At 46.1% G+C, this 18688-nt stretch overlaps 1 protein-coding gene across 1 annotated transcript; it reads right to left on the reverse strand.

Moving 5' to 3' along the window:
- Positions 1–5245: 5245 nt before the first annotated feature.
- On the reverse strand, positions 5246–13894 carry Bcdin3d (BCDIN3 domain containing RNA methyltransferase). The gene is made up of 2 exons (XM_050122428.1): positions 13650–13894; positions 5246–10187 (listed from the first exon to the last, which is right to left on the reverse strand). Exons 1-2 carry the CDS (start codon positions 13875–13877, stop codon positions 9600–9602), a joined length of 816 nt encoding a protein of 271 aa, XP_049978385.1. The 5' UTR covers positions 13878–13894; the 3' UTR covers positions 5246–9599.
- Positions 13895–18688: the final 4794 nt, after the last annotated feature.

Here is an 18688-nt window from a genome sequence, read left to right on the forward strand (position 1 = left end):
CCAAACCAAACAAAGAAAATGAAACACATAGCAATAGAGTCATTGGACCTTGGGATTGGAAGTGGAAGGAAGCGAGAGGAGGCCGAGACCTTTAAACTGGGTACTTTGCACATAGTAGGACCACACACTGAAATAAAAGATGCTGGAGAAAGAAGGTTTGGGAGATGACATGCTTACTTCCAAACAGGTTGATACTGAGATGCCCGGAAGATGTCTACTGGAGATGCCGCTCCACGGATGAGTACTTCCTTCCCAGCTGCTGCTGTTCCTCGGGAGAGGCTACAGACAAGCTGCACACGAGCCTCAATCTTTAGGTCAGTACAAGTTCCCGGAGGCAGCATAAGACAAAAGCAGAAGAGAGACTGGGAGAAAGGAGCCCAGCAGGAATGGGGGGAAGACTGGTGTGGAAGGATGAGTAGTCAGAATGCATGCGTTTTATGATATCCAGCATCATGTACAATGAAAATATTCCAGCAGGGGGAAGGAAGTTGGGGGGTAGGTCTGGGTAGATGGTTCAGAGGTTAGGAGCACTAGCTGCTCTTTTAGAGGACGGGGGTTTGATTCCCAGCAGGACCCACGTGGAGGCTTACAACTGTCTGTAACCCTAGTTCCAGGGGATCTGACAGTCTCTTCTGGCCCAGCAGGCACCAGGTGGGCATTTAGTGCACAGACACACATGGAGGCCAAACACCTTCATACACATAAAAAATTAAAAAATAAAGAATAAGAAGTGATAATGTTGGCTTTGGATAAATAATTTTGAAGCTCAAGAGAGGATCTGGACTAAAGAAATCTATGAGTCATTAAAACTGGGGTGCCTGAAGCTACAGTGTAGAGAAAATTATGCAGAAGGTGAGGGGGTACTGTAACAGACCCCAAGGAATGCCAGCATTAGACAGGGGTCTCCAGAGGAGGAAGAAAACCAGAGGAATTTCATCACCAGAGTCCAAGCCAGATGTCCAAGGACCAACTAATTTCCAGTGCTTCAGAGGTTGGGTCAGGACAGACATTCCTTGTTGACTTTAGCCACACATCACTGGAGACCGGCAAAACCAGATTTTGAACGGTTGAGAAAGAAAGGCATACATAGTCAGTAATGGAGACAGGAAGTGTTTAAATCTTGCAGGCATCTTGGCTGCGAGAGAAAAAACTAGGCGGATATAGAAGAACATGAACGAGGCGATAGGATATCCGTGAGAGTTGTTTAGTCAGTTTTAGGAAGGCGTTGCTTAATATAGAAAATTATTTAAATTTAATCTTTTAAAAGTATATGAGTGCAGGGCCAGGGAGATGGGGCGGTCAGTACAGTGGCTGCCATGCACACGTGAGAACCTCAGTAAAGACTATCAGCCTCACACAGAAGAGCATGGTATGGTGGTACACATCTGTAACAGCAGCAATGTGGAGGCATGGACCCCTGCAGCTTGCTGACCAGCCACCTGGTCGACTAGTATGTTCCAGGATCAATGACAGCCTTTGTTTCAAAAAATAGGATGGAGTGATCAAGGAAGACACGTGATGTCAATCTCTTCCACCTTAGCACATGCATGCACGCGCACACACACACTGTATGTGTGTACACCCTAGATGACTCATATTTACACCACACATACACAGTGCATACAGGAACTGGGGGAGATCTCTGTCAGTGCAGGTATGAAGACCTGAGTATGGAGTCCCCAGCACCCACATAAAAAGTTGGCTGAGTGAGGCAGCTTGTGTCTGTAACCCTGGTTCTGGGGAAGCAGAAGCAGGGACAGGCACAGGAAGACCCCTGGGTCTTGCTGGTCAGCTAGTCTAGCTAATCAGTGGGCTCCAGGCTCAGTGAGAAACTCTATCCAAAAAACTAAAGGCCAGCAAGATGATTTAGCAGATAAATGACACTGTTGTGCAGGCCTGATAACCTGAGTTTCATCCCAGGAACCACAGTGGAAGGAGAGAGCAACTTCTGAGTTGTCCTTTGACATCTGCATGGCACATACTCATCTGCATTTGCACACACACACTGCATTCACATACAGATGCTGCATTTACACACACTGTGTTCACACATGCTGCATTCATACACACTGCATTTACACATGTGCGCACAAACACACTACATTCTCACACACACTGCATTCATAAACACATACTGTATGCAATAATAATAAATTAAAAATAAGGCGAAGTGCTGGGCAGTGGTGGCGCACGCCTATAATCCCAGCACTTGGGAGGCAGAGGCAGACGGATCTCTGAGTTCAAGGCAGCCTGTGCTGTGGGAACACATTCCACTCCTTCAGCCAGTAGCCTTTAAGAAACCAGCCTACTTGGGTGTGGTCTCTGATACTCTAAAAACAGTTGTAAAGCGTGTACTCACTCTCTTGCTTCCAGCTGCCGCTTCCGGCTGCTAGATTCTGTTCCAGTTAGCTCAGAGGACTGTTATCTAGGACAGTGATCTGTAAGTTTTCCCCTTAAATAAATAACCCTAAAAAAATAAATAACCCTTTTATTATTCAAAATTCTGAATCGGTGTGGGATTGTTTTGTGACTTCCTTCATCAAGCCTGGTCTACAAGAGCTAGTTCCAGGACAGGCTCCAAAGCTACAGAGAAACCTTTGTCTCGAAAAACAAAATAAATAAATAAATAAGGTAAGTAATTGAAGAAGACACCCAACATCAGCTTCTGATTTTGTGTGCATGTGCATGCCTCTCTCTCTCTCTCTCTCTCTCTCTCTCTCTCTCTCTCTCTCTCTCTCTCTCCATATATATATACACACACACACACACACACACACACACAGAGTAAAAATGAGTGCATATACTTTAAAACAAAAACACTTGCAATCTTTTGGTTATATTTTCCATCTCCAGCAATGAGCCATTTTATCCTTTTCTTGATTCTTTAAGATGACTAAACCTGTTTATATGGGTGTTTTCATTTTTTTTTTACTACCTTGAATTTATATATTCTTTTCAATTTTTTCTTACATTTATTTGTTTATTGTCATGGAGGACTATAGTGATATTTTGTTTGTGATCTAACAAATAAAGCTTGCCTGAAGATCAGAATGCAGAGCTAAGTCACTAGTTAGCCACAGAGGCCAGGCAGTGGTGGCACACACTTTTAATCCCAGGACTCTGTGAGTTCAAGACACCCTGAGCTACACGATTGAATCTCTAAAAGAGAAACACAAGGTGATCCCAGCACTTGGGAGTTACACGCCTTTAATCCCAACACTAAGGAGTAATATGGCTGGGAGGAGAGAGGAATATAAGGCAGAGGGGACAGGAGCTAAAGGTCTGTGGATTCAGTCTGAGCAGGCAATCTAAGGTTTCCTAGAAACAAGTCTGAGGATTTGTAGAGTCAGGATTGCTCCTTCAGTCTAAGGAGTCAATAAAGGTAAAAGGTCTTTCTAGTGGCTGGCTGCTCTGCTTCTCTGATCTCTCAGCTTTCACCCCTTAACATCTTCGCGTTTTTATTATTAAGAACAACTAGGGGCTGGAGAGATGGCTCAGAGGTTAAGAGCATTGCCTGCTCTTCCAAAGGTCCTGAGTTCAATTCCCAGCAACCACATGGTGGCTCACAGCCATCTGCAATGGAGTCTGGTGCCCTCTTCTGGCCTGAAGGCATACACACAGACAGAATATTGTATCCATAATGAATAAATAAATACTTAAAAAGAAATAAGAACAACTAGAATTCATGCTACAGAGGACACATGCCATAGTGCATGTGTGGCCATTGGGACAACTTCCAGAAGTTAGTTGTCTCTTGTTGGTTCTGGGGCTGACTCAGGTTTTTTTTTTTTTTTTTAATTTATTTATGTATGTATGTATGTATGTATGTATTTATTTATTTATTTATTTATTATGTCTACAATATTCTGTCTGTATGCCTGAAGGCCAGAAGGGGGCGCCAGACCTCTTTACAGATGGTTGTGAGCCACCATGTGGTTGCTGGGAATTGAACTCAGGACCTTTGGAAGAGCAGGCAATGCTTTTAACCACTGAGCCATCTCTCCAGCCCCTCTGACTCAGGTTGTTGGGCTTGGTGGCAAGTGCCTTCACCTGCTAAGTTCTTGTCTGCCCTGGTTTGTTTGTTTTTGACATTGAATCTTTTTTTTGTAGCTCGGTGGCCTAGGCTTGGACTCACTGCCCTGCCTCTTGAGTGTTAGATTACCAGTGTGAGCTGGTAATCTTGTCTTGTCTACTCTTTTTAAAAGAAACAAAGGCAGGATCTTTTCTCTTCCATTCTTCTTTTGCCACAGGACTGGTAATGTAGTCCAGGCTGTCTCATAGTCCTCAAACTTGAAAATGTCCTTAGGCTTCTGGGTGCTGAGATAACATTCGTGCACCACCTCCACCCAACGGCAGATCTTACCATTAGCACCATTCTTATCTTAGAGACCTTTCCTTCTCAACACGTGTGTGCATGTGCACACGTACACGTGTGTGAATGGTGAAGGCTAGGGGAAGACTTGCCATTCCTAAGTAACTACCCAGCTTGGTATTTTGGAATAGGATCTTATGTAGTCTTGGTTGCCCTGGAACTCTATATGTAGACGAGGCTAGCGTCAAACTCACTGAAATCTACCAGCCTTTGCTTCCCATGTACACTAGTTGTTGCAACCTTGTTATTTTTAATTTTAAAATGTGTGTCCATGTGTGAGGGTAGGCCTGCAGACACCTTGCCATGGCAGTGCATGTGGAGGTCAGAGGACAAATTTAAGGAGTTCCTTCTGGACTTCCACTCTGTTGAGACAGGATAGCTCTTGATTCTATCTGCTCCCATACCACCTTGCTGCCCAAGTCGTGGGAACACGTGAAACTTTTCTTACATGAGTCCCAGTGACTGAACTCAGTAGTTGGGTCCCTTACGTCAGGTTAACAGGGACTGCTCCTGGCATCGTTCCACACCCTCTCACTGACAGCTGTCTCTCTCCTGTGCCCACCGCAGCTATAGACGCCCTTCCCTGAAGCTCCACACTCACTTTAGCTGCTGTCGGCGTCTTCTGGTCAACCTGAATTTGTAAAACAGGCTGAATTTAACCTTGGAAGTCCAGGGCTGTTTAGTCTGCTTCCCGGCACTATCTCGCAGCAGCTAAGGGCATGACAGGCAATGGAAGGACCTCCAGGAACCTCTTCATTTGCCACAAAAGTACGTGAACTAGCCATATGCTAATGCACATCTGAAATATGGCTGACCCAAATGGAGATGAACTTCATATGTATTTTTTAAAGATTTATTTGTTATGTATACAACATTCCTTCCATGTATGCCTACATACCAGAAGAGGACACCAGATCTCATTTTAGATGGCTGTGAGCCGCCATGTGGTTGCTGGGAATTGAACTCAGGACCTCTGGAAGAGAAGTCAGTGCTCTTAACCTCTGAGTCATCTCTCCAGCCCCTTCATATGTATTTAAATGCCAGAACTGGGAGCATCAGTGTAAGGGATGGTTGGTGGGTCTCATTTTGCTGCTAACTGAATGGAAACACTTTGTAGATATTTGATTACATATCTAAATTTGTGTTTGTTTTTTGAGACACAGTTTCTCTGTGTAATAGCCCTGGCTATCCTGAAACTCATTCTGTAGACCAGGCTGGCCTCAAACTCAGAGATTCGCCTGCCTCTGCCTCTCAAGTGCTGGGATTAAAGGCGTGCGCCACCATCACCCAGTTTGATTATATACGTAAAATTTTTTTGGATACGGGATCTTTGTCACATAGTATAAGTCTGCCTAGAGCTCTCCTCTCAAACTCAGCCCGAGTGCGGAGACTGTGCCGGAGTGCCCCTACACCCAGCTCGTGTCTTTTTTAAAGTGCTGAGGTTTATTCAGCTCATTCTCTATTCACGTCTGTCCCGAGGCCTAAAAGGGCTCAGCTGACTTGGTGCCGTGCCTCAGTCACACTGGTTTGATATAAAGATGATCTCTTCTCAGAGAAAAGGCATTTTCATGGTCTTCACAGCTCAGAGGCGATTAAGCAGCCATTGTTTGCATGGCCTCATCTTTATGAGCACAAATTACACATGTTCTTCTAGAAGAGCAGCGGATCCTCTGACTGATCAAGCAACTACTTGTCCTGTAGCGTGTCCCTAGTGAGCAGGCAGCCCGCACCCGCAGGCGTTCATGGCTGACATGTGCTCACTGTGCTGTGGAGATGGAGCCCCTCCATATCCTTTGCTCACTGAGCTCGTTCTCTGCCATCAAGTCGTTTGGGACAGCTGGGCATGGTGGCGCACACCTTTATTCCCAGCAGATGTAGGCCAATCTCTGTAGGCTGGAGGCCAGCCTGGTCTAGAATGAGTTCCAGGACAGCCAGGGCTGCAAAACCAAGAATGAAACAAGTTATTTGGGCCAGGTTCTGAGGCCTTCAAAGCCAGTCCCACGGAAAGAAGCTCCTGTGTTCGTGCCGTTCATTGCTGTGACAAGTCACAAGTTTAGTGGCTTGAACATATGCTTATTCTAGAAATCTCAGATTAAGGTCTCAGCAGGCTGTGTGCCTTCTAGGGAATCAAGGAAGGCTGTACCCCCTTGCAGTTCTGACTTCTGGAAGCTACCTGCATCCTTTGGCGTGTGGTCCTTCCTCAGTGCCACCCAGTCTGCTGTGGTTAAATCTCTGCTTTCCTCTTAAAGGGTAGCCCAGTTAACTTCCCTAGGTTAGGGTTCCTAATCACACCAGCAAAGCCCCTTGCACGCTCTAACACTCACGGGCTCCCAGGACAGTATGAGGACATGCTGGGATCTAGTGTGACCCGACACAGTGGCATAATTCTTTGTACTGTCCTGGTGATGGGTGACAGAGCGTGCCCAGCAGAGCCGCATAGTAAAGATATAGAGAGAAGGCCGGACGGTGGTGGCGCATGCCTTTAATACCAGCACTCGGGAGGCAGAGGTAGGAGGATCTCTTGAGTTTGAGACCAACCAGGTCTACAAGAGCTAGTTCCAGGACAGCTAGTACTGTTACACAGACAAACTCTGTCTCCAAAAAAAGATATACAGAGGAGGAAACTTAGCTCTGTCTCCAACTGCGACCATTCTGAGACCACCCCAACCTAGCTTCGTTTCTGTTCTTCCATTCCCACTTTTCCACCATTTAAAACGTTCAGTGGCCTTCAATCAGAGCTCCTCATTTTACACCTCCTTCTCCTGAAAAACAAGGAAGAGTCACATTTTCTGCTGTTTTCCCTTGTAAGCCTTTGTTCCAACAAGCATAATTGTAGGCTGCAACATTTGACAGAGCGGAACGACGTCACAAAGTAACAGCACCTTATTTTTGCTTAATACTTTATTCTGAAAAACTCCTTCTGATCCTTAGCTCTCCTGGGTTCGGGAAAAGGAGAGTGCTATTTCGGATCTGTGGGTATGGCTATGGCTGAGGGCAGGGCCCAGGACCCGGATCCTGCCTTCAGAAGGCAGGTGCTGCCACACGGGTGCAGTAAGTGGGATAGATTACGTGCTGGACTGCACCTATTTCAGTGCGGGGAGCAGACAGGAGGAGCCAACTGGAGTCTCTCGTGTGTGCAATAAATGAGCGCCACAATGGGATTAGGTTGGAATAGGATTAGTTTGCTTTTGGGATCTTTTGAATCTGAGATGCCTAATAACTACTTCAGGGGATTATGACTACAAAACAGGACAGTATTAGTCTGGAGCCCTGGGGGTGGAGCTGCCATCAGGGGTAAGTTAAAGCATCAGGAACGGAAGGCCTGTTAGCAGAAGGCTAGAGAGAATCCCAGGCCGTCAGTGTTCTCTTTCACTTGTACCAGATCAAAGTGCCTGCTAAGAACAGAACCTTCACTGTGAATGTACGTAATGCCACAGAATTGTGCTGGAGAGATGGCTCAGTGGTTAACAGCACTGGCTGCTCTTCCAGAGGACTCAGGAGGGCACATCCACACACCATCTGTTAACTCCAGTTCCAGGGGATCTGCTACCCTCTTCTGGTGGTTTTGGGCACTGCATGCACATGGTGCACAGACATACACGCAGACCAAACAAAATACACATACCATAAATAAATTAAAATGGCTATCATGACAAATATTGTCACATAAATTTTGCTGCAATAAAGAAACACAAGGCCAGGCATGACAATGTAAGCCTTTTGTTTGTTTGGTTGGTTTCTTTTTGTTTTTTTCGAGACAGGGTTTTGCTGTAGTTCTAAAGCCTGTCCTGGAATTAGCTCTTGTAGACCAGGCTGGCCTCGAACTCACAGAGATCCTCCTGCCTCTGCCTCCCAAGTGCTGAGATTAAAGGTTTACATTGTTGCCAGGTGGTGGTTCAAGGCCAGACTGGTCAATATAACAATCTCAAAGACAACCAAGACTACATAGAGATGCCTTTGATCAAAAAAACAAAACAAAACGAAAATTAAAACAAAACAAAACCAGGCTGGGATGGACTCAGTGGCAGAGTCTTGCCAGTGGGTACAAGGTCCCATGTTCGATCTGGTCCTGAAAACTAAAGAGAGACGGCAAAGGGAGAGGAAGAGAAAGCAAGATTGCTGAGCTGTATTGTAGAACCAAATCACAAATCACTACCTATCTTAGGGTTCATAATTAAATTCTTTTTGTTGTTTTTTGTGGGGGATGAGGAGAAGGCTAGGGATCAAACCTTACAGGTACTGAGTAAACAGTCTACAGTTAAGCTTTATCCTGAGTCCTAAACATCTGTTGTCATCACAATGGTTTTGTTTTCTGAAGACAGGAGGGACTCATATATGCCAGGCTGGCCTTAAAGCTGTCCTTGAACTCCTGATCCTCCTGCCTCTGCCTGTCAAGTGCTAGCATCTGCCACTATACCCAGCTTCTAAGTATATTTTAAAATGCTAGTGTGTCTTTTAGTGCATAACTACTGCGTGAGGCTAGGCCTCCTCTAGAAAGATGAAATGCTTTCCCTCCTGGCCACTCCCTGTAGCCAGCCCAGGGCCTCTTGCTGCAGATTTCATCACGAGGCTCTGTTTCAAGGCAGCCAAGCAAGACCAGAAAAGGCTGAAGATCCAGGTTGGATTTAAGGAGTTCAAAGAAGTGGCAGTGTGCAGCCCTGGAGATGGCTCAACAGTGAAGAGCACTGACTGCTCTTCCAGAGGACCCATGTTCAATTCCCAGCACTCACAGACCCGACACTCTCACACACACATGCAGGCAAAATGCCAATGCACATAAAGTAAAAATAAGTAAATAGAAGAGATGACACAGTCTACTAACCCAGTCTGACTTTTATAAACATCCCGCAGAGCTGGGGGTGTAACTTGGGGGTAGACTATTTGACTAGCACACATAAGACCCTAACTTTGGTCCCCAGCAAACAAGACAGCTTTCAAAGGCAGTTTCACTCCCCAGGACAATCTCCATCCAGACGCCTAGCTCACTGCTCTCTGAATTCATTCCCCTCAGGGGCTATCCAAACATCGGGAACACAGACACTAATTCTTTCAGTTGCTTGCTTCAGACACTTTGCCAAAAGTTCCTGCCAGGTCTGGAGCTCGATTGCTCCAGGATGTGAACACGATTCTCAGTATGAAAGCGTTACATTGTGTCCCTGGTGCTCTTCCTGTTTGCCCTCCTATTCAGAATTCCCATTTCTTCCTTTCTGTCTCTTTTGTCAGCGGTTCAGGGTTGATGAGTCTCCACGGTGTGCTTTGCTCTGAAGAGCAGAAGGCTTCGGTCCCAGCTGGTGTTGCCGAAGCAGCGCACTAATTCCATTGCATGGTCCTGCGTCAGGATCCGCACGATCTGACTGGTCACATCGCCTCGGATGGTGAGAGAGCTAAAGTGATCAAAGTTATGGAGTCCCAACTTTCGGAGGCGCCTTGCAGCGGCCCGGTAACACTTCCAGGGCTGTGGCTCCACAAGGAGGTAGCGACAGAGAGAGGAGAGATGGGCCAGGAACTCCCACAGACCACGGTCCCCGTGGTTCAGATGAATCCACATGGTTACTGACATGCAGAAGACAATGTCAAAAACAGAACGTCCAAACTGGCTTAAGAAAGAAGTCAAGGGAACCTTCCTGTTCCTTTGGTCCATGATGTCCAGGGTGATAAAGGTCATAGCATCGGGAAAAGGGCATGCTTTTTTGGCTCGCTCCACAAGGACTGGATCTATATCACAGCAGAGAAGGCGGAGGTCTCTGGAGGCACCTGAGCAGGGCTCACCATCACGCAGGGAAAGGAAATGTTTGCACAGAGCCACACTCAGGTCCTAGAGGAATCCAAAAGAGTCTTGTCATTGCAGCTCTCAAACACTGAGCCGAAAAGAAATCTCTCATCCTTTGAGACTGCCACTTAGCTCTTACTGTACCGACGTGAGGCTCTTAACGTAATAATCTAAAGAGGCTATGGTTTTTCATGAGCAGACTCTCAGCACCCTCCAGAGGCTGACAGCTGTAATGCACCTGCCCTAGATCCTACATTCTAATTTTTTTTTTTTTGAGTCACTCTTAAGTGGTTCATGCTGACCTCAAACTCATTATGTAGCTGAGGATGGTCTCGAACTCCTGCTCCTCCTAAGTACTGGGTTACATGTGTGCACCATGTCTGACCACCTATATTCTGACACTTGTGTAGTTGGAAGTGTAGCCTAAATGACGTGACAAAGGCAGCGAAGAGCCCGTGGCAGATGCATTTTCTTTTTCTGGGTGTCTCATATCCAAAGGCAAGGGATTCAGAAGTGTGAGTGGGGTCCCTTCTCTTTGGAAGATGGGGACTACAGTAAGCATGACCTTGTGGAAACCTGTTTCTTAGATGTAGCTGGCAAGGTCTGGATTCTAGCAATCCAGCCTTTGTTCCTACTGCCTGAGCTTTCACCACCTCAAGTCATCGTGAATGTTTCTAGCTGTGTCTCATGACATGATTCCTACCATCTTAGCAGACTTCTGACTCAAACGAGACACCAGCTCATTCCTCTGAAACTATTATAGTTATGCAGGTACTGTAACTAATTCAAACATCTTGTTTTATAGTTTCTCCAAGGTGTGTCCCTAGTCTTTTCATGCAGGTGAAGAACATGCACAGAGGAAACCACGCAGATGTTCACTAATGAGGCAAGTAAGAAGACGGAATAATAGCTGGTGGTGGCGCACCCCTTTAGTCCCAGCACCCAGGAGGAAGTAAGAAGACGGAATAATAGCTGGTGGTGGCGCACCCCTTTAGTCCCAGCACCCAGGAGGCAGAGGCAGGCGGATCCCTGAGTTTGGGCCAGCCTGGTCTACAAAGCTAGTTCCAGGACAGCCAGGGCTACACAGAGAAACCCTGTCTCAAAAAACCAAAGAGGGGAAAAAGAAAGAATATTAGTAACATTGTAAAGTTGAGGATCTTGGCTTAATACAAGAGAATAGAGTATTTTCACCTCTACTGACTGAATTTTCAATTCAGTGCTGCTGACTAGAAAGTCAAGCCACAATGAAAATACATGACAAGTTTTCCTTTTTTGTTTTTTTTTTTGCAAACAAGTCTCACTATGTAGATCAGGCTGGTCTCCAACTATGGCTCTTGCTCCAGTCTCTCAAGTGCTGGCATTACGGACATGTACTGACAGAGCAGACATGCAGGCTTCCTTTAAAAAAAAAAAATCCCAAAGTGGGAAAACTAAACTATATTAATTGGGGACAGGAAAGGAGTAAGATAGAAACAAAAGCAAATAATAGGCTAGTTGTTCCCTGTGGGTAAAGGGCTTTTATAATAGGAAACGGCACATAAAGAACCTATGGGGTAGACAATGCTTTATTTTTTATTTTTTTACTTTGACAGTGGTCATAAAGGTTGCCTTATAATCATAAAGTATAGACATGTTTGTGTACTATTATGAGGGTATAGAATAATTAACAAAAAACTCTGTATTTTAAAAATTATGGCTCGAGGAAGACTTAAGCTACACTGAGTTCCTTTTTCCACCCTAGACTTTCCTGACTTTTAAAAATTTACTTTTATTTATGTGTGTGTACGCATGTGTCTTGGCGCTTACATATGCCATGTGTGCAAGTGCCCAGAGAGGCTGGAGGAGAACACTGGGTCCTCTGGAAGAGCAGCAAGCACCTGGTACTTGCTGTACCTCAAGCAAGTGCTCTGAAGTTGCTTCCTCTGGCCCTCCTACCTTTTTAAACGGTACCTAAGTCATCTATGGAGTCATCTTAAAACACAGATGCTGACTTAGCAGACACAGGAAAGGCCAAGAGCCTGCACTTCATATAAACATCAAAGAAGTCATCAAACATCAAAGAAGACTCTGAGCTAACGCAGCTCAGAGTCATACCTGAAGGCACAAGAACCCACACTGCGCTGCTAAGCCTGCCTCCTTCCTTCAGGCAACACGCATCCAGGGCAGTGTAGCTACTACAGTGAGACCCTAGGTAAAATAAAAAATAAAAATAAAAAAATAAATCGTATTTGGGAACAACTGCTTTAGCCCATCACTGCTGTGTCCCTTCTATTGTGTTTTTATGTAGGATGTTTTCAACTTTAAAATCTTCAGTGGGGGCTGGAGAGATGGCTCAGTGGTTAAGAGCATTGTCTGCTCTTCCAGAGGTCCTGAGTTCAATTCCCGACAACCACATGGTGGCTCACAACCATCTGTAATGAGGTCTGGTGCCCTCTTCTGGCCTGCAGACATACACACAGACAGAATATTGTATACATAATAAATAAATAAATAAATAAATAAATAAATAAATAAATAAATCTTTAGTGGCTTCCGGGTTCCTTTTAGGAAGTCTTTGTCTGTTTTTTCCCACATTCTAATGAAGCTGGCAAGGGACACAAAGCCCCATCTGTTTATATCCGAAGCTACTCAGCTGAGCCCTCACGGTCTTCAACCATCTACCAATGTTTCTTTCTTTCTTTTCTTTTTTTTGGTTTTTGGAAACAGGGTCTCATATAGCCCAGGCTAGCCGGGACCCCACCCTTATCTTTTGAGCGCTAGCATCACACCCGGGGCCACTCTGGAGTGATGGGCACGGGTCCTAACTTTGGCAATATTTGCAGTCGTGGGGTAAAACTGCCTGCTCCATTAAGACATCCCGTGGCTACAAAGAGGTGAGATTGGCATTTCCTTGTTTTGCATGTGGTTTCGACTATAATCATTACACGCCTTAGAACACTTTGCGGTGGGCAGGATGGTTAAGGCTCCCTCCTCTGGCGGAAGGATCTGTTTTCTTTCTTGATCCTCTCTAGTGTTCGCTGTTGCACTCTGTCAGCACAAGTTTAAGTAAATACGTACCTGGCTCCAGGTCTGGAGCCTTAAGTTTCAGACATGATTCTGTCTCCCTGGCTCTTTTCGTCTAGGAACCAGTGTTCCCAGATGTGGGCCCCCGGTTCCCCAGCCTGGAGGCCAGCGAAACAGGAGAGGAGGCAAGCGCCGGAAATCCAGATAAGCCGGTCCTCCTCCCCCACGGTCCGGCGGGAATTTGGAATGAATTTGGGGATGACTCAAAATTCCTAACTCGGTGGCGGGGGGGGGGGGGGGGGGGGGGGGGGGGGGGGGGGGGGGGGGGGGGGGGGGGGGGGGGGGGGCAGCGGGAGAGCTGGGAAGTGCACGTGTCCGTCAACACTAAACTTTAAAAGCCCGCTTCGGGCAAGTTCTGATGCCACGCCCAGGTCAGAATCACAGGGGCCCTGGTGGCGACGACCGCTTGGCTCCCAGCGCTCAGATCCCTCCCGCGTCACTCACCCCGGAGTTACACCCCACGTCGAGCCCTAGGATCGGCCTCCTCTCGGGACCCTCGAGAGGGAAGAGCTGTCGAAGAAGCTCCCGGGGTAGAAGGCGGAGCCTTTGCTCGGGAGGGTGGAAGCGAGAATAATGAGGGAAATTTCCGAACGGGGCGGCTCCGGGTTTCAGAGCTCCCGGATTCTCAGTCTCCACAGCCTCTTCTGCTGCCAACTTCTCGGCCGCCGCCATCAGCCTCGGTCCCTCAGTCCGGGCGGAACCGGAAGCCCGGAACCTGTGGCGGGTGCGGGCGTGCGCCAGTGCGCGTGCGCTTAGGGGAGAGGTCAGGAGGGTGGCGGGCCGAGGTAGGGGAGAAAGACCCCAGAGTGCAGGCAGTTGGGGCTTGCGGTAGCCTACTGAAGGCCGGGATCATCCCTTCTTACTTAATAGAGTTGCCAAAATTGAGGCCAACTGACCAAAACAAGAAGTTTTGGGGGTCTTGGAAATCAAGTTGGTCCAATTCCCTTTTGTTTCAAATGCACAAAGCAAGACCCAAAGGAGAGTCTGGGGTAGGGTGGGGAGTGTGTTGTTTGGCTTGTGTAGGGAATCACCCGGTGAGCCTGTGACGCAGGAACTTGAACCTGGTTTAGTAAAAGGTAGCTGAGAGCTGTAGATCACTGCAATGCCAGGAGACTTGGTGGCCCTGCCTGTCTTTCCTGAGGAACAGGCAGACATAACAACTGTAGACTGTCCTCCGAAGGATGGCCTCGCAGCACTGATATATTTCAGCCTTGAATCTCCTATACTTTCCATAAACGCTGGTGCAGAGATGGTCGATAGATTTTTGTAGGATGAAAACTGCCGGATGCAAAACAGTACCCACACAGTATCCATCTAGGGGAAAATAAAATGGCCGGGAGAAAGGAGTTACGTTAAAGAACTGTGATGACATGGAGTCAGACAAAAAGTGGGTAGAGGGCTGGAGAGACGGTTCAGTCAGCAAATGCTTGCTCTGTAAGCGTGTGGACCTGGGTTCAGATCCCCAACACCCACATACTAAGCTGCTATTTGGTGCATGCCTGTAATCCCAGGGCTGGGCACGCAGAGAATAGTGGATCCCTGGGGTTTGCGGGCTAGCCAGTCTAGCCAACTTGGTAAGCTCCAGTTCACTGAGAGATTCTGTCTCAAAAGATAAGGTGGGATGATCACAGAAGACGCCTGATGGCAACCTCTGGCCTCCACACGCATGTACACACACGGAAGAAACAGTAATACTTTAGAAGCTTTAAATGTCTAAAGCAGAGGTTAGGGATGGGGAAAGCTGGCGAGGGGAGAGACTGAGGAGTCATGGGTCTTAGTCACGGCTCTGTTGCGTGGAGAGACACATGACCACGACAGCTCCTAGATTAAACAAAAAGCATTTCATTAGACACTTGCTACAGTTTAGAGGGTTAGTCTATTATCTTCATGGTGGAGGTATGCAGGCAGGCACCGCAACCATAGCTGAGGGCCACATCCTGATCCACAGGCAAAGAGAGAAACCTCTAAGCCCACCCCCAGTGACACACTTTCTCCAACAAGGCCACACCTAATCCTTCTAACCATTTCGAAGAGTTCCTCTCCCTGGTGATTAAGCTTTCAAATATATGAGCCCATGGGGGATGTTCTTATTCAAACCACCCCAAAGCCTAAGCAGCAAGTTCAAGTTAGAAGTGAGGATGGCCCAGCATATCGGACAGAGTCAACCAGTGGAGCTGTGTTCTGACCAGTCTGTCTTAAGGAGACCTTCCACTCTATTAGGCCAAAGATTTGCTAAACTTCTAAGAGATGTCTACAGAAGTGCCAACAGCATTCAAATAGGTCTCTAGGGACACTCCACCCCTATCCCCACCTCTGGGAACAAATAAGTTTTCTTTTGTTTTTGTTTTACTTTTTTTGTTATTTTGTTTTTTTTTGAGACAGGGCTTCCCTGTGTAACAGCTCTGGTTGTCCTGGATTTTACTCTGTAGACCAGGCTGGACTTGAACTCACAGAGATTCACCTATCTCTGCCTTCCAAGTGCTGGGGTTAAAGGCATGTGCCACCACTGCCTGGCTGCATGTTTTTTTGTTTAAAATTTTTTTTGACCAAGTCTCATGGTGTAGTCTAGGTTGGTCTTGAATTTGTTATATAGCAGAGGCTGACCTTGAACTCCTGACCCTCCTTCTTCCGCCTCCCACATGCTAGGATTATAATAAGCCACCAAGTCCAGCTGAGATCCTATTTATTTTTCCCAGTTTTTACTTTGTACTTCCATCTCTGCCTGGTTTCCTATTTCACTCTTTTAAGACCCAAAGACACAAAGTAATGACCAAGCTTCACAGCGGAATTGAAGTAAAGTGCAGTATTTTGCACCACTTCCAGAAAAATTTAGGGAGAAAGCCATCAGTGTTCTCTCTGTCCTAGACAGGAGTGGTTTGATTTTTGGGGGGCAGGGTCTTGTTCTATCTTCCAGTCAGGCCTGAGCTCACTCTGTTGCCCATTCTAGCTCTGAGCAACCCTTCCTCAGTCTTCCGCATGCTGGAATGACTTGTGTGGGCACCACATCCTGCGCTGGACAGGTCATTGGCAAACTAAGTTAGCCCTGTTCTGTCACTAGATGTCACTGTCACAAACTCTTAACCCTCAGTTCTTCAGGTGCCCCGGTCACCTTCCCTACACACTTTTTGTTTGTGTCTTCAAGCACTTTGTGGAGGTTCTGGCTGGTCTTTGTTTTTGTCAGTAAGGATTTAATTTCACTAGGAGGTGGGCACATCTTCGCGTTCTCAGAGCACTGTTGGGCAGGAGATGAATGGGCATCAGGCAAGACGGTAAAGGGCAGGGCTGTAGATAGGCTTTTCTTTCCAGATGCCAGTTCTCAAAGAACTCACACAGAGTTGTGTAAGTTAACTCGATTTGGGAAATAACCAGGCCAGCTTTGATGTGGGAGTGTCATATATCAATCTGTTGATTTCATTGGTTAAGTAATAAACCAACTGCTTGGCCTCATAGCTTAGAACATAGATAAGAGGAGTAAACAGAATAGAATTCTGGGCGGAAGAGGAAGTGAGGTCAGACTCTGCTCTGCTTCCAGAGGGCTAGAGCAGGGAGACCATGCTCAGCTCTCCCGAGCAGAGACATCAGGATGGACGGAGGCTAGACTCTTCCCGGTAAGCACACCTTGGGGTGCTTACACACATCATTAGAAATGGGCTAGTCCAGGTGCGAGAATTAGCCTGTAAGGGCCAGAGTTCATGGGCCAAGCAGTTCTTAAATGAATACAGTTTGTGTGTTGTTATTTCGGGCATGAGCTAGCCAAGCGGCAGGGGTGTTGGGGACGCAGCCCCGCCGCCGCTCCTATTTCAACACAGCTTAAAGATAAACAACTATATTTTTACTTATTATAAGGGGAAACTCATGCCACAAGAATGAGAAGTCCAAGTCCTGCTGTGTCCCGCAGGAATTACCCAGAGAGAACGAGCACCTGGTCTGTCCCAGTTTTTCTTCCTGGGCTCCAGGTAGCCACGGCTTAACTAGGTTCCACTTCTTAAAGATGATTGGTTAACAAAGCTTCTCCCATCACAGAGTCTTGATATGAATTATAAATGCTCAGCCAATAGCTTAGGCTTGTTACTAGCTAACTCTTATATCTTATCTATGCTTTGTCACATGGCTTGGTACCTTTTCTCAGTACGGCATGCCCATCTTGCTTCCCTCTACATCTGCTGACGACTCCTCAGCTCACCCTTCTTCCTCCCAGCATTCTCTGTTTGGCTCTCCTGCCTAACCTTATCCTATTCAGTTACTGGCCAGTCAGCTTCTTTATTCAACCAATCACAGCAACATATATTCATACAGTGTAAAATAATATTCCAAACAGGGTCTTCCAGAAGGAGAGACAGATGTTGGCCTGATGATGCTACCGGTGACCTAATCTTGAGAGGTTCCCCATAACAAGACATTTAATTTGACTCATTCTGCTAACTTTATTTTTAATGTGTGAATTGTGTGAAGTCTGATCAGTCCAGGTTTCTGGTCCTGTTGTATGAAGGATCAGTCTTAGACAGCTGTAGCAACTTCTGGAAGTTGTTCTGAACTTTGGTCAGCTAGATTTGTGGCATCTGATTTATGCCTTAGGCAATTCTCTAGGTCAGGGGTCAGGACTAATGACAGAGGATGCGTCCTCCGTGAGAAAAACAAACACAAACCACAAAGTTATAAACATCAAACTATAGAAGAGTAAACTTATTTATAATAATTACATAGTTTAAACATTAGCATTTATCAAAAACATCATAAAAATTCCTATTATAGTTGGAGCAATGGTTGCATTATAATGTTAATCCCCAAATTTTGCTGAATCCTATTTGATACCTGTGTGTGTGTGTAGTCTGTAGGTTGATGTTAGTGTGCTATCCACCTTATTTTTTTAAAGATTATTATTCTAAATATTTACTCACTTAATATCTGAGTATATATATGTGCACTATATGCATGCAGTGCCTTTGGAGGCCAGCAGAGAGCATTAGATCTCTTAGAACAGGATTTATAGGTTGCTATGAGCTGCCTGATGTGGGTGTTGGGAACCAAACCTTGGTCATTTACAAGAACAACAAAGGTTCTTAATTGCTCAACCATCTCTCTAGCTCCAAAGTCTGTCTCTCTCTCTCTGTGTGTGTGTGTATGTATGTGTATATGTGTGTGTATGTATGTATGTGTATATGTCTATGTGTATGTGTGTATAGTACAATGTGTATCTGTGTGAGTATGTGCCAAGTGTGTGTATGCTCTTGAAGGCCAGGAGAGGGTGTCATATCCTTTGGAACTGGAGTTATGGGCAGTTCTGAACTGCCTAACATAGGTGCTAGAAACAGAACTTGGGTCCTTTGGAAGAGTAGCAAGCCCTCTTAACTGCTGAGCCATTTCTACATCACATCTACCTTTTTTTTTTAATTTATTTTATTTATTTATTTTTTAAGCACTGCCTTACTTGGGGTTTTATTGCTGTAAAGAGACAGCATGAACCTGGCAACTCCTTTTCTCTC

Source organism: Alexandromys fortis, unplaced genomic scaffold, assembly GCF_014885135.2.
Source record: "Alexandromys fortis isolate MF-2015 unplaced genomic scaffold, M_Fortis_MF-2015_v1.1 scaffold_216, whole genome shotgun sequence".
Taxonomy (NCBI): domain Eukaryota; kingdom Metazoa; phylum Chordata; class Mammalia; order Rodentia; family Cricetidae; genus Alexandromys; species Alexandromys fortis.